Below are 16290 nucleotides of genomic sequence, written 5' to 3'. Positions count from 1 at the left end.
ACTGGAACTGGAGTTATAATTTTTAAGCTTTCAAACACATCTAATCAAGCATACATACATACATACTTATCCACCGCAGGAGTTCATACAAATGTTCTTTCCTCCTGCAGTCTGCATTAGATTATTCCTCTTATGGAACTCTGCTGCAACAGTTTCACTCTTCAGTTCTTAGTATTACAAAAATAAATTCTAAAGTGCTTCATAAATGTATATTAAAAAGGGACTATAGGTTACTAACCTCCTTAATGGAGTCTTCATTAGGCAGCATTGAACACACACATGTGATGTAGGCTTGGCGAAAAGATGAAACATTTGCAATTTCTGGAGAATCTGCACACAATTTTGACAAGAAAGTGGCTTGGGGGATGCAGTTTGACTTCATCAAATGTTTTATTCGCATCTGCAGAAAGGAAGGCCCTTCTCGTGTAATCAATTTATTAGCTAGGAAAAGAAAAAATCCTTTGAGAATAGACCAATTTACAGGTGACACTTCAATGAAATTGTCTCACTGCATTCACACTCCTTTACAAATTTGTGTATGGACAGTGCTCTGAGGAAACTTTAGGCGTGATTACAAGTGACAGCAATGGATTCTCTTCTCCCAAACTCTGCAGGAAGAGAATGCTGGGCTCCAGAAAACAGACCCCCACACTGCCACCCCCTGCCATGCCTCGAGGCCTCCCCCTCCCCATCACAATCTGGTAGTCTGGTGTCCTTTCTGCATTGAAGCACCCAAAACTGCTCAACCCAAAACAGCACTCAAGGTAAAGCCACCTCAGCACAGAGAAGAGTTGGACAGTCCCCTTCCCCTCATCTGGCTGGCCATGCTGTGCCTGATGCACGCCAGGACACAGCTGGCCCCTCTGGCTGCCAGGGCACATCTTCTGGCTTACGCATATTCAAGTTGCCATCAACCCAAATCCTCCAGATCTCCCTCCAGAGAGCTGCTCTCCATTTCCTAGTTTGTCCATGTAACCAGGATTACCGTGTCCCAGGTGGAGAATTCAATACTGACTCTTGTAAAGTTCATACAGTTGGTGACTGCCCACCTCTCTGGTCTATCTGGATCTCTCTGTAAGGTCTCTGCTCTCAAAGGAGATCACAGATTCTAACATATTATCATCAGCAAATTTATTTCATGTACATTCAACTTCTGCACCAACATCATTTACGAAGACATTAAAGAAACCCCACCAGTGACTGCTCACCAGCCTGACATAATATCATTTACTACGACTCTTCGCACCTGACCTATCAGCTCATTTCTCACCCAACCTGTGATGGATTTATCAAGCTCTGTCCTGGGCATTTAATCCAGGGATGCTGTGAGAGACAGCATCAAAAGCTGCGATAAAGTTCATGTACTTTGCCTTGGCTGATTGTTGTGGTTTGACGCTGGCCAAACGCCAGGCACCAACAAAAGTTGCTCACTCTCACTCCCCTGCTACAGCTGGACAGAGGAGAGAAAAATTTAATGAGCTGAGACAAGGACCTGGAGAAAACACTCCAAGGGCAAAACAAGCTCAACTTAGAGGTACAAAGGGAGTTTATTATTAACAAAATCAGAGGAGGATAATGAGAACTAAAATAAGCCCTCAAAAACATCTTTTCTTCCCCCAGCCCCTCCCTCCTTACACCAACAGCACAGGGAGACAGGGCAGGGGGGTTTGGGTCAGCTCATCATCCGAGGTTTTCCTTCTGCTGCTCAGGGAGAGGAGTCTGGAGTGGAGTCCCTCCCACGGGAGACAGTTCTCCATGAACTCCCCCAGCATGGGTCCAATCTCAGGAGCAGCAGTCCTGCCAGAACTGCTGCAGCATGAGTCCCTCCCCATGAGCAAACAATCCAACTGGCCCAGCCTTGGCCAGCAGCATGTCCACCTTCAGCGCCATCAGGGCCTGGCTCTGCTGGACACAGTGGAAGATTCCAGCAGCTTCTCACAGAAGCCATCTCCATGGCCCTCCCACTACCAAAAACCAGCCTGTGCAAAACCAACCTGATGAAATCATACGCTTCAAAATAGCTGTGGTGCTATTTCCAGCTTAACATAAACATCTACACAAAGCCCTGAGATGAGTCTCCAGATCTGTACATCATTCAAAAGACTCCTGTGAATTAAGAGAGATGGTTCAACACATTCTTATACTACATGTAGTAATGCATATGAACCAAGGAACAAACTGGCTGAAAACTCACAATGTGCACCTGAACAGAAAACTATTTCAGGTGCCAGGTACATACCACATGCCTGTAGTGAAACCTACTTGTATTCTGCAGCAGTCAGCTTAGTGGTCCATTAGAGAATCATTTGAAGATTGAGGTCTATGGTAATGGTTTCTGTTTTTCACAGGAAAAACCTCTGAGCATTAAACTCTTGACTCAGCTGACACTTCACATTAAAGGAACTTCAATGGATAAAGCAAAAAGAACTGTCTGACCAAGAGGCAGCCTGCAGGAAGATCTCCAGTTGCTAGGAAACAAGCCTCCTCTCTTCCTTAAAAATTGCATCTGTATGACACTGTGCTTGAATATCTATGGAGAAATGCTCAGTGCTTCGATATGGATATTTGATGGAAGAGACTGCTACCATAACAAAATGGCCAGGAGATCACTGTGGAGGGGGAACTCCCAGAGATCTGCCTTACCCAGTGTGAGAACAGCCACCTCCCCAAGTGTATTCATGGGGCTAGCAGCAATGGGGTTTAGTGCCCACAAGCAATTCAAAGCAATTCTCCAAGTCCCTATTTCTATACCTCTTGCCTCACAGAATACTTCTTTTCTTCAGGTCCATAAGAGGAATAAAAGACATACTATAAAAAAACCCCCCTCTTTTTACCTCCTCTAAGAATTATTTAAATTTCTCTTGTTTACACAGCTAGACATGCACTTGGCAACTGGCTAAATGAAGTTCTACTAACATGTCAGAACCAGCTAGTCAAGACATGGGAAGTATTTTAAGACTACCTGCAGTCAGCCAAATAAAACACTTCCAGTTTAACAGTTACACTTTTATCTTCCAGCACAAACGAGAGAAACTTTGATGGAGGCGGATGCTCTGCCAGTATGCACAAAAACTTGCTGCAGTTTTTGAGAGCTCCCCAAAGGTGGCAGGTCTGTGCCCTCGGGCCAATTCCTTCACACCTAAGGGAGTGTGTAGTGAACTTTGCAAAGGAGGCAAATGACAAACTGAGTTCCTCTGTCGTGCAAATGAAAGTGATGATGGTAGGAGCAAAATTCAGAAATGAGTCACTAGTCAGACATCTATCTTAGCACTCAGCTTTCCTCCAAAGTGGAAACTTTCCTCTTTTCCTGAAAAAGAAACAAAACCTAAGGAATAGACAGCAAAATGAGAAAAGTTGTTTTCCCTCAGAGAGCCTAATTTTGTACTCAGCCCTACATCTGCTACATTTCCATACATGTCCATGAACAGACTTGTTCCTTCTCTTCCCAGATCTCCTGCTGTTATGTGTTCTGTCACAATGTTCTATCAAACCTCTCAAGACTAAAACAGCTTGCAGACACACAAAAATCAGTGCAGACACCCTGCAACCCTTCCCTCTTCCAAACCCTTTAGCCAAAAGGGCAGTGCAGCTTCAAACTCCACATATCTTAAGAGGTCTCTTAAGCCAGGACTGAAAAGTAACAATAAGACATTCCTCTCTCACCCCAAACACTTGCAGTGAAAGATAATTTAAGTTACACCACAATACTGTTAATACAACCTTTATAAAGCATGGATGGCACTAGAGCATGAGAAGACTCTGTGGTCACTCTGATAAACATTCAGAAAAACAGCATCCTGGGTGAGCATTTCTGCTGAAAGTCCTTGTGGAACAGAACAGGGTGCTGAAGTGCAGTGACATGTTAAGCACACATAACTGGCACTGAGGGCTGTATGTTATACAGGAGCAGTGTGTTGGATGGTTATTCTAGCTGTCCTACAAACCAACTCCCATCAAGACAGACACAGGAAGTTGTTGGCAACCATCTGCCCTGAGCAACAAGCTCACCCCAACCTCCTTGGCTCAGGGGTTGTTTGTTAAGACAGAAGTGTGTGTGGGGGGGATCTTGGAAACAGAGTATTTAAACTAGCTATCAGGCACAGAACTGCACGGGATGTCACAACTGTTGAACAGCACCAATCATGGTCCCATCAGGATGCTGGCATTGTTTAGTCACCTAAAAGCCCTAAGTTGAAATGATTTTTTTTTAAAGGCCTTTCCTCAAGTGAATATTAATGCCCCAAACAACCATTCTCAGCCAGCTGACAGTAAAAATTAGGAATCACCAGCCTAGCACATGGCAATTTATTAACAGCCACAGAAGCAGCAGACAGAACCCAAGCTGCTATGAAACTTTTGCTGGAACACATTTGGCAAACATGTTTATATTTGATATCAGTCCCTTTTCCAGGACAGTGCATTAAAAAATTAAAATGAAGAACTCTAAACAAGAAAGGCAGGAACCTGACACACTCTCAGGATTGTTCACTCAAGTAAGCATCTGATGATCATTAATATGAACTACCAGCTCACAAAACACAGCTTCAGCTGGCACACTGAGCTACTCTCACATCTGCCTTACAGGGGCTCACAGCAGCAAAAACTAGGAGTGCTTTTCAGGTGCTCATCACAAAAACCCAAAAAGCATGAAATACAAGCTATTCAAAGAAGCTAAGCTTTAGATGACTGAAAAAGACACTTAGTGAAGCTGCTGTTGTACTGAAGGATAAAATGGCAGTTTGACTAAGACAACTGGAAATCCATTGCATTGGAGCTCCTTGTGCAGCCCCTACCCCCAAGCCTAAAAGCAGAATTGCCATCCATCCCCCTCTGGCACCTGCAGGCAGCACATTTTGATTCCTCCCATTTCTGTCAAATGGAGCCTGCTAGCACAGAACATCATACAGATCAAAGGGGTGACACAAGGGAAAGAAGGAAGACAAACCTCGTAACTCATCAGGGTCTTTTGATCTGTTACAGGAATCAGTATTTACTTGATATGATTCTGAAGGTAACAAATTATTAATTTAGTAGACATCTAGAGATAGTTGCTCAATAGCAACTCCAACCATGTCTTACACAAGGCCAAGAGACTAATCCCAGCTGCTCAAAGTTTCTGCAAGCAAAATAAAATCAGCATTTGACTGCCTTTAGAGAAAAGACAGGACTGAACAAAGAAAGGCAAGTAAAACAAAATCAAGATTTTTACTAATAATAACATATGGTATCATACAGCTTCATGGATCAGTCTGTACATCAGCAGTAACTTCTGTAGTCCCTGAACCACATCTGCCTGTTGATATCAGTAAGATAAACCAGTTACATTAGCAGCACAATCCAAGAGTCAAAATATTTTCCATGCCATAATGGCACAGAGAGCAGGATTTCTATAAGCTTTCATTCTGCCTTATACCAGAGTGTGTGGTAACAAGTCTGGCACATGAATCTTGCCTCCTGAGAAAAAAGCAAACTTTACATATGGCCTTAATCTACTTAGAATCATGCAGTATCTTGTGATAGAAGGGACCCATAAAGATTATCAGCCCAACTCCCTGCTCCCCACAGGACTACTTCTCTTCCCCTGAATCACTTTAAAGTTTTACGACTCACAATATGCATTATTCTGATTCCTTTGAAATGTTATTGGATAGCTGGCAGCAGCTGCAGGGGACCAAATTTTTTACCCTTTGTTGTCTTTCAAAGTCTTATGTTTTTTCCTACAACTCTCTGCAAATCTTCAATACTCTTCACTACACTTTTTACAAAAAGTCTTCCAAAAGGCTAAAAAAACCCCAAAACCACCAAATAAAACTCCTCCCATCCCCTGCAGTGTAATGGCACTAAAGTATTTAACTACTGAATAATTATTTTGCAGTATTTATAGCTATTAAATATCACCATTCCCCATCCCCTTATTTTCCAATTTCCACTACTAATAATGCTACTGCTATCTACCACTTTCAGAGTACTTGTGCAAGCCAAAAGAACAGAGCAGAACAGGACAGCACACTCACAGACAGCTCAGAAAGATCATCTAACTGTGTCTAAGCAGCTATTGCTGCATGTCCACAGGCCACAAGGACACTTTTTTTTTTCCTCACTTTTTCCCCAGGCAGCACTGACAGAAAGAGAGGACACAGCCTCAAGCTGTGCCAAGGAAAATACAGGTTGGGTATCAGGAAAAGGTTTTTTACAGAAAGGGTGATAAAGTGCTGGAATTATCTGCCTGGGGAGGTGGTGTAGTCACCATCTCTGGATGTGTTTAAAACACACTGGATGTGGCACTGGGTGCCAGGGTTTAGTTGAGGTCAGGGTTGGGTTGGATTTGATGATCCTGGAGGTCTCTTCCAACCCAGTGATTCTGATTCCTGACACAGGCCAGGAGCCGTTGGCATTCCTGGCCACATAGCCCCACTGCTGGCTCCTGTCCAGCCTGACCATCAGCACCCCCAGGTCCCTTTCTGCCTGGCCATTGTCCAGCCCCTCTGTCCCCAACCCGTGGTGCTGCAGGGGGTGGTTGTGGCCAGAGTGCAGGAGGTCCTCAGAGACTGTTTTGGAATGTAATCACCTTCTTTTATAAACTGTTGTTATTGGGATTGTTGCTGTCACTGCTCATTTTCTTATCTCATTGCTGTTCTCAAGTAAATTGTGCTTATTTTAACTCAGCCTTTGTCTCCCTCTCACCAGAGGGGGTGGGGGGAAAGGGAGCAGCTGAGGGGGACTTAATGTTTCCAGCTGAGTTTAAACCACAGCAGTTCAGATCTTTCTGCCACGCTAATAATACCTGACATGAAGGCCAGTGAAGACTGCGGCCCAACTTGGCTGCTCTTTTTTTAGCACAAGGAACAACATATTGTCTCAATAACCATAACATGTTTCTATTTATTTATTAAAAATACTGACGTACTGCAACACAAAGAGAGGCTACCCAGAACCAGAACAAAGAATTCGGTGGTGGAAGAAAAATTAAAATACCTTTTTGTTCTCCTTTAATTTTAAAGACTTTATTTTAAACTCTTCTTCCCTTCTGTATCATTTTTAACTTTAGACTACCAGAGGTACACTGCAGTCACTGCACTGTCAATGAAACAGATAAAACACCTACAAGTACTTAACAGTACCACTAATGGGAAAGAAAAAAAAAAAATCAGAGTAAAGGAAGAATTTAATAGAAGACATTAGAAAGACCATATTACACGAAGTGACACTAGCACCTCCTTTCCCTCATCTCTCAGCAGTTTCTAATTCAAGATCTTATTTCCATAGTCGAAACACAAAGCACCTTCCAACCTAGAGCCCTTCCACATGAATTTTTAATGCCTCTGAAAAGTATGGACATACTCAATTCCACCCTGTGAAGAGTTCAATAACATTTAAAAGCACAGAGTTATGAGAAACAAACCACCTCAGGAAGAAAAATTTCTGTGTTTTTATGATGGAAAAAGAAATAATTCTTTTTTAAAATGAAGTTTCAAAATATTCAAACTGTTGGATAGTACAGTCCAAGCAGAGATGCATTGGTTGTACAGTTGGACACATTATTCAAAATGCCAGTGAGACAGTTTCATAATAAGTATTATTTAGCAACATATGAACACTACTGCACAATACAATTTAAAATGCAACTATCTTCTGTATCACTGCTCACCCACCAAAACTGCCCCAAGTAATTTCTGAACAACCACACATCATCTCTAAAAACACACTCTTACCTTCCTCAGTTTCTACTGGTTGCTGGGATAGAATTTTAAGAAGAACTGGATTTTTCCATACCCCTTCCCTTGTGATATCCACCAATATTTGGAGGTTGTTATTCCCAAATTCCAGTAAAGCATCATGTGAATCCTATAAAATGTAAAAAAAAGTCATTAAAAGTCTTAGCTAAAAATTAAGCCAATGTAATTTTACATTATCTATCCCAATATTTCACTACATTCTAATACTTTCACACTATTCCTCAGTCATTACTGCTTTGGCAAGTTTGCATTGGGATTTTAGTAGTCCAATGTCCTTTCACTTCTCTAATCCTACTGCAAAACTTTCCAATTTCAGACTACTGAGTTGACTGAAATGGCTTAAATTAAAAAGTCTACTCTGCAGTTGTAACTCTTCTGCAATTTATATGGTTCTCCATGTACATGTATATATGTAAAAAAAAAAAAACAACCCAGGAATTGTATAAAAGACAAAGAATGATTTTGTGTCAAAGCATATAATGCTATTGGAAAACTCAGAAGATTAAATAGTTTTCAAAATGAGTAACAAAATGGTAAGAGTCTAAAATTGTACATTTAGTGTTAACACTCAAGATGAGCCAGTCAATTCACTCTGAGAATCAAGAAAGCCATGGGAGATTCCATCCTTAAGATGAAAACATCCTTCTGCTGGAAATGAAGATGCCATTTTCTTAGAGACTGATCTATGTCCAGTGCGTTTAGTCTAAGATCCAGGGATTTCTGATCCTAGCAGGTCTGATGCTGTTCAGCCTGACCCTAATCTTCCTACACTAGTCATGACATTCAAGTAACATTATGTCCTGGCTCATCTTTAAAGAAACAGGATTTCCAGCTATAACCAGCCTTTAATGTAATAAGCCAGAGGGAAAAGGAGACAGGAAACAAAGCAAGCTATCTTTTGTCATTGTAAAGTTCTATCTAAGCATTCACAACCTTCAGCTGCTAATCAGCCTCCACATCTCATGAGGTTTGGTGCTTGACAGGAACCTGGATGTGGGATATTGCAGAGAAACTGTCAAGGCTTGTTCTCAGACTATCATCACTTGCTGCTTGCACACCTGGGCACAGATCACAGCACACTGAGGAAATCCAAGGCTCTAGGGGCAAAGCTGACAGACATGTGGATCTCTGGCTTTTTTCACTGGGTTGAGAAAAGGAAGACCAAGGAAAGCTTAAGAACAGCTCAACAGGACACTGAGTAACAGAAGACACTGGAGAGGCTCTGTAACTTTGCCTCAAGTCTTCCTGTCAAGGTCTGCACTCTGGCCTTCCTGGTTGCTGTCAACAGGTGGGGAAGAGACATGAATCAGCATGACAGAGGAGATCCTAATCACATCAGCATCCTTGGTATCAAACAGAAACCAAGGGTGTCATGGTGATTATGGATGTCACTTCGAGTCCTGTACCAGGCTCTGTAAGGTCATAGTCACTGGAGAAAGGTTTCTAGTGACTTGAAGAAATCATCAAGAATAAGAAACCCTGGGGAATTACAGGCCAGTCAGCATAGCCTGACCCCAGAAAGAACATAGGACAAATTCTCCTGGAAATTACATCCAGTAATGTGACTACCTTCTGTGCTGACAAGCTACAGATGACATTAGTCATACTTGGCAAGGCTTCTGACAATCTCCCACAGTATCCTGAAAACCAAATCGTTAAAATAAGGAAAAGTGGACAAAATACAGGTAAAAAAAACAGCTCAATAGCCAGACTTAAAAGGCTTGTGACAAACTGTACAGAACCCAGCTGGCAGCTGTCTCCCAGTAGGACTTCTCAGGATCAACAGTGAGCTGGTATTTTTAACACGTTTATTGTCTGAATAACGGGATAAAGCGCATTCATAATCTGCCAGCCCACAGGTTAGAGAGAAGCAGCAGAGCAGCTGACACTGTTGGGCAGGCAGCCATGAGGACATTCAACAGGCTGCAGAACATCACTGACAGGGGCACACTGAAGCTCAGCACAGGCAAATCAAAGTGCTGCACGTGGTACAGCCCCAAGAATCAGAACAGGTCGGTGACCAGCTGGCTAAGTTCCAGTTTGGCACCACAAGTCTCTACTGTCTGTAATTTAAGTTAGGTCAGCTGTGAGCTCTTATTGCAAACAAGGCTAGCTATGCTGAACAGTCTCAACCAGAGCATAACCAAGAGATTCCTGAAGTGTTTATTCCCATTTGGCACTTCTGAAATCCCACTGCAGTACAACACCTAGTCTGCAACTGTCCTGTACAATTCATTTGTCACAGTGATGCACATCCAGCAAAGACCACCACCTGCAGAAGAGAGGGTGAAAAGGAAAATCTTAGAGCTGTCTTTATCTTCACTATATTGCCAGAAGGTGTTGGAACTGTCTAGCAAGGGAGTCACATGAAAGGAAATTCTGTCAGTGAGTGTGCAGGAAGTTTCCATATGTAAACACTCTCGTCTTGAAAGGACTCATGAAAGTTTGTGCATTTTCCATCTCTTAAAGCCAACATTTGGTGGGGCAGGACCCTAAGCAACCTGATTTAAGCCTTCTTACTCTGAGTGAAGAGGTGGATCAGGTAACTGAGCTTTCTTGCAGCAAACTCATGACTCTGCCACAACAGAAACCCTCAGAGAGCTGAAGATTCAACACACTGAAATTTCAAACTACATCAGAAAGCACATTGAAACTATGTCAGAAAGCACACTCTGTGGAAGTCAGGGCTTCTGCCCTACACGAGTATTTTTCCAACTGCAAGGAAAAAACAAACCAAGACCATAAGTGAGCAAAAAAGCACACATTAGGAGTTCTTTCCAAATGCAGAACTGTAGTGCAGACTTCCACCTTCTAAGGACCATAACATTAGAAATCTCATAACTGAATGCAATAATCAAGCAGTTTTGATAACTAACAATCTCATCTTCCTTAGCAGTACCAAAGATTTTCTGTAGATATTGCCCCAAAGTTAATTTTATTTTTAGATAACTGTGTTCCAACTGTTAGCTCACAGCAATCTGCTAACTGAAATCATTAAAGACCACGCTACTTCTAAAAATGATTATAAAGGAAGTAAAACTAGTGAGTGAGTTATTGGTAAGAACACCTCAAAAATCAGGTGTTGGTGCCAATTGGCAGATACAAAGATAGCCAAGGAGGATGCTGGCAATGACTGATTTCTGGTCCAGAGCCTGAAAGGCTACTCACAAGGTTAAGAGGAATTTTGGAGTGTCACAGCTGGACCCTAAAGATGCAAGGCACTTTACATGCCCCTGAGCAGAGCCCAAACTGCTCTCAGCTAACAGCATTGAGGTATTAACACACAAAGGCTGCAGGCTGTGTTCAAGCATTTGAGAACATCACTTAAGCAATCCTTAGACTCACAGCTGATCCTCCTCTCTGCTTCCAGTGCAAGCTGGAACAGCGAACAAAACCCACCACAAAGACCCTCAGGGAAGAAGTGGGGGGGGGTTTGTTTTCTTTTGCTTTTTAAAAATAAAGCATGATCGATTCCCCACTTAGCACAGCATGCCAATAGAACCAGCCAGGTGAATGACACACAAAAGATGCTCAAGTTGTAGCTTCAGGACAACTTTAAAAATATCACTGGAAAACAACAAACTGATCTAAATTTGCATCCATGCAAAGTTAACCATCTAACCACACTCTAGTTTCTGTAATTGGCAGTTACTTCCTATGGGAAGTCTATGTTAAATGTATGTTATTTCATCTTCAGTCTTGAGGATGATTAAGAAAACAGCTACAGGTGTGCAGGTGGAAGAGATACTTGATCTTACCTAAAATTATGAATAAAAGCCAATTTTAACAACCTCTGCTTTAGGCCTTTCCCAACCACATGCCACATAGTATTAAGTCTTTTCAACACAACAGGCTGCCAGAACATCCAGGATGCATTCTCTTCCCTCACACTAATGTTACAGCATTAACTTCTCTCAGTCTCAAGTGTAAATCAGGTCAAAGACTAACTCCAAAAAACCATCAGCATTTAGGAGTCTCTGTGTTCAAACTTCAGCCGGAAGACTGAACTCGATGAGCTTTACTGAGCTCTGCAAAGGCATTCAGCACAGCTGTCATGCCCCAGAAAGGGCTGGAGCTACCAATCAAAGCACTGAGGAGCTGGAAGCCTCAGGAACAGCCAGAGGAGCCACTTATCTGCCATCACTACTGGAACGACATGGCTGATAAAAAAACAATTTAAAGAATCATACGACCTGGATACTGGTGAGGTACTGAAAATACCACTGTCCCTCACACTATGACATTCAATGATCCAGACATCCAATGTAAACAAAGTCTTCCCAATAGCAACTCTTCCCTAATCTGAGGGCTTCAGGATGCAGTTCAGAGCCAGCAGAGCCCAGTCCAATTATGAGGATCAATCACATTTCAGCACCTCTGTATTAAGGGCTGAAAGGACCTAAGATGGTGACAAAGAAGGGACTTTTGATACAAGCAAACAGATTTGCTGAATCATCACTGTGTTTGAGATGCAGCATATCAACACCAAAATACCAAATATAAAATCCACCAACATGTGCAGCACAAGTAATTAACTTCTGTCAGTACACTCCCCTTCCACTACAGTGCTTAGCTAAACCATATGGGACCTACTGAAGAATACAAAGCTAATATCAATGGGAAAATACGCAAAAATCTGTTATGAATGCATCAGAAATCTTTGAAGAAACTTAATGCAACATTTATGAATACAGATCTCATTAAGTTAGGACAACACCATAAGCAGGTTCTAAAGAGCAGGACATAAAATATTTCATTCTAGATGAAGTCAGGAAAGAATAATACAGTAAGAGTCTATGGACAAAGTCCAAAAGAAAAGCCTTGAAACAGTTCACTGAAGACATCAGGATTTTTCAGTCCTGACAGTTTAGAGTGATCAGCATCAACTACAGCTTCACCAAAGTTTTTGGCTTATGCTAACCCTCAACTCACAGTTTTTCTAAATAAAGCATTGATGCTCTTTGTAAGGTTTGAAGGAAACCCTGTTCCACAACCCATTTTCAACAGCCAGAAGAACACATCTCTACTCCCACTAAAGACATCTTTGAATGCATGGTTTTACCTTCTTCACCTGATCAGATTATATCCACCCACACAGTACTTCTCCACTGAGGCCCTCCCCCAGATTAACAGAGTTTACTTGTATCAAGAGCACCGTTGTAATTCTGCCTCAATCCTTTCACTCATATTTTACAGCATTTCCCCACTTGTGTCTGCACCTTTTTGCTTGCTGCCACTGAATAAATCCATGCTGACACTCCTGCCATACAATCTCACATCTTGCTGTCATTTTGCCCAAGCTGCCTCTGATCTTGCTTAGGGATGAGGAAAACCGGACACATAGGTGACTGCAGGACATAACTGCTGTTATTTAGGATATCAGAACAAACAGGTTCCGATACCAAATAAAGATTTTGACAGCATTTTGTATATAAGCTGGACATCAGTGACACTCCACTTTCAGGTCTAGGACAGTCCCTACACCTTGATGCTTTGAAATGCAAGCCCTCACTCACCTTTCACATCCTTGTGATGAAAATTTATTTGAAGTTTCACTGAGTTCCATTACCTGCACAGATTGTTACAGAGCAACAATTACTGCAGGCATATCTGAAAAACACCTCCCATATTATTAGGAGTTACAGTCCTCTGAAGCCACACTTGTCCGTTTTGGTAGGAAAGCAATAAGCACATTCACATCCATCAGTCTTGGGCATGTGCTGACACAATGTTCTGTGCTGCTTTCCTGCTGGGTTTGCCTGGAGATCTGCACATCAACACAGTCACACACAGGCTTTAAAGCTACAAGTGATTCCTGTCTGAAGGCCTCTATGTGACTTACACACTCCCGTGGTGACAAGTGGGTTCCGACTGTACTCCAAGGCAGGGTACAAACATTCTCCTTCTCATACTTCTGCCAAGGAGTTACTTCAAAATCTTATTAGAAACACCTGTTTGTAAAAGTCCACAAACCTCTTCAGCAAGTTTTCAGAATCCCATCAATGTTTAATCAGTTCACTATGGGGAGCATTAGATGAGTGCTAAACTTGGAAGCCATAGCTTCAAAAAGTCACTACAAGAGCCAAGTATATATTACTACTGCTGGCAGCAGCACATCTTGGATTTTCCCTCAGTTCTAAAAGTTGATATGAGAGATCTGAGCTTGTGCCACCCTTTGTAGAACCCTAGAAGATGAGGGCTCACATGAATGTCTCAAACACCAACAGTGAGATGCTGAGGACTCAACCAAGGACTGTTGGTAAATGACACACTGTGAGAAAGAACAAAGCGTGGCTGGAAATGACAGATCCCTGTCACCACTAAGGCCACAGGATTTAAACTGTACCTACTGCACTTGTCTCTATTACCAAGTACATGCCACACCCAACTGTTTCTAGGGTTCCCACGATAATAAATATTCCATGTATTTCAGGAAAAGGAAGTTTCTCTACACCTGGAATCACTCAAGCACAGACCATCTCTGTCCCTTCCACTGTTAGCAGGACTACAAAGCTCTGCTAGACGGCTTCTCTCAGTTTAAAGTGACAGGTTTATTCATCCTCGGTCTACTGAAAAGTTTTCACACCTCCTGTTTCCTTGACTGCAGGGAAAACAAAAGTAGAAGCTCAGCACTAGCATCAGAGCTAATGCAGCAGTAGCCAAGCCTCAGGGACTGAGAAAATCCCCAGTCAAAAGGGGTATAAGGTCTTGCAATAAAGACAGCTGCAAGGTCTAAGTTCACTTCCAAATATTTCCTGCCAAGGTCTCCAGTAACTTATAACTGAGATTAGCTTCCAACTTCACCAGTCACAGTTATAAAGGCAGAAGAGGCAATAGCAGAAACAGAGCAGTCCCTGCTGCTGGAAGGGCCCATCAATATGAATACAGCAATACCACTCCTGTCCTTCAGCTCCGTGAGGAACAGCGGTTCTTGCGGACAGCTAGGTACTACCTCCAGACTAAAACCCAGAGAACATCTCTTCTTCCTACACAGTCTACATTAGCCATCTTGATTGGAGTGTAGGAATGTTGTAGTATGAGCTTATTTCAGCACCACCCACAAAGAAACGCTTCTGAGAACCACCTGGACTAAAGACCTGTCCTACTGCTTCCATCCCTCTCAAATCAGGTACAGACACCAACCTGCCACTCAGACCTCCACAAAAGCTTTTTACCATCAAAGCAATGCTTCAGAGCTGTTAAATCACTTCATTTAACTCAGTCTGTCTCTCACACAGATCATTTGACCAAGACTCACTAAGGTTCTCTTGCTTACGTTGCCATCAACCGTGGAGTTATAAATATGCTGTTGTGCCTAAAGACTGCCAATACTGTTGCTGCAGTGAGACTTTTGCTGCTCAGAAATTCTTGCTGCCTAGGTAACAGCAATGCAGGACAAGTGGAACTCAGGGGAAGGGTAGAAGAGAAGGAATACAACTGCAGCTTTTTTTTTTTTTTTAATATGTAAATTGCAAAAAAAGAAATTCAGAACACTTACCTGAATGGATTGATGGAATCCTAACCATACCTCATGTGGCAATTCACTTTCAGGAATTGAAAGCAGTAGCTCAAAACAACTCCTGGAAAAGCAAAAGGCAAGTAAACAAGCTACCTGAACACATTCTCTTGTTACATTAAATAACATTTCTGGCACACACTACTTAGCATTCAGATAAGCAATGACAGTAACACTGAAACATATTACATTGTGCAAATCAATTAAAGGTCTGAAACAGCCTGTCAATCAGGCATGACTCATCATATGGAAACAGTGCTCCATTTTACTACACACAATCTCTAATTTAAGACTGCAGCTACTCTTATCATACAAGACAGTCCATTCAATGTGGCTCAGGAACATTGCATCACAGAATTCTATTCTTTCTTCTCAAAGGAAACCTAATAACCATGCTAAATAAAGCTCACTGGAGTCCGGCATGGTCTCTGCCTAGAGGGAGAATGAAAGCCAGCTTCACCTAACTCAACATTTCAGCACTGACATACATAAGAAAAACTAAGAAGGTTTCTTGACAGAGGACACAATGCATCAGCATAAAAATGGAACTGGACAAGATATGTCAAGAGGAACCTAGAAACACCTTCTGAGCCTTTGATACCAACTGGGGGAGCATTCCAAAACCCACAGCACAAAGTGCAACCTGCCATGGCAGGGCTGCTGCCTGTCTAGTTCTCAAACAGGAGCTATCCAACCTTGTATGGAGCACATGGATTGCCTCAAACCCCACTGAACAACGAGACCTCATCAAACTAAAGGTGTTTACCATGACACTCTGCCTGGAGATTCCCAAGGCCTACACACAGCGGAAGTGTTTTCATACATCATGACAATAGAAGGAAAGAAAACTAACCTAGGACATTACCAATAAAAAAGCACTGAATCACTGCTATCAGCTACATCTACACTGTTACACAGTTCCAACTCTTGCTCCTTTTTCTTCAAAACATCCCCCCTCAAATAATAAATAGAAGAATGACAGGGCAACACAGACAGACAGACAGAAGAACTTGAGCTGGGGGAAGTGGAAAAGGAAGA

The 16290-nt window shown here is 42.3% G+C and overlaps 1 protein-coding gene across 1 annotated transcript in view; it reads right to left on the bottom strand.

Moving 5' to 3' along the window:
* The window catches only part of RLF (RLF zinc finger), a 38726-nt gene that overhangs the window by 12635 nt on the left and 9801 nt on the right, over window positions 1-16290 (bottom strand). Inside the window, exons 3-5 of the mRNA XM_066204402.1 lie at window positions 15235-15316; window positions 7713-7845; window positions 239-441 (exon numbers count right to left, since the gene is read on the bottom strand). Of these exons, the coding sequence (XP_066060499.1) occupies window positions 239-441; window positions 7713-7845; window positions 15235-15316 (418 nt within the window). The remainder of the gene's footprint in view (window positions 1-238; window positions 442-7712; window positions 7846-15234; window positions 15317-16290) is intronic.

The sequence above is a fragment of the Chamaea fasciata genome, unplaced genomic scaffold (assembly GCF_029207755.1).
Source record: "Chamaea fasciata isolate MVZ Bird 193981 ecotype frontalis unplaced genomic scaffold, bChaFas1.0.hap1 SCAF_26, whole genome shotgun sequence".
NCBI classification, from domain to species: domain Eukaryota; kingdom Metazoa; phylum Chordata; class Aves; order Passeriformes; family Sylviidae; genus Chamaea; species Chamaea fasciata.
Note: the sequence above shows the minus strand (reverse complement) of the source record. Positions and strands in the feature narration are given on the sequence as shown.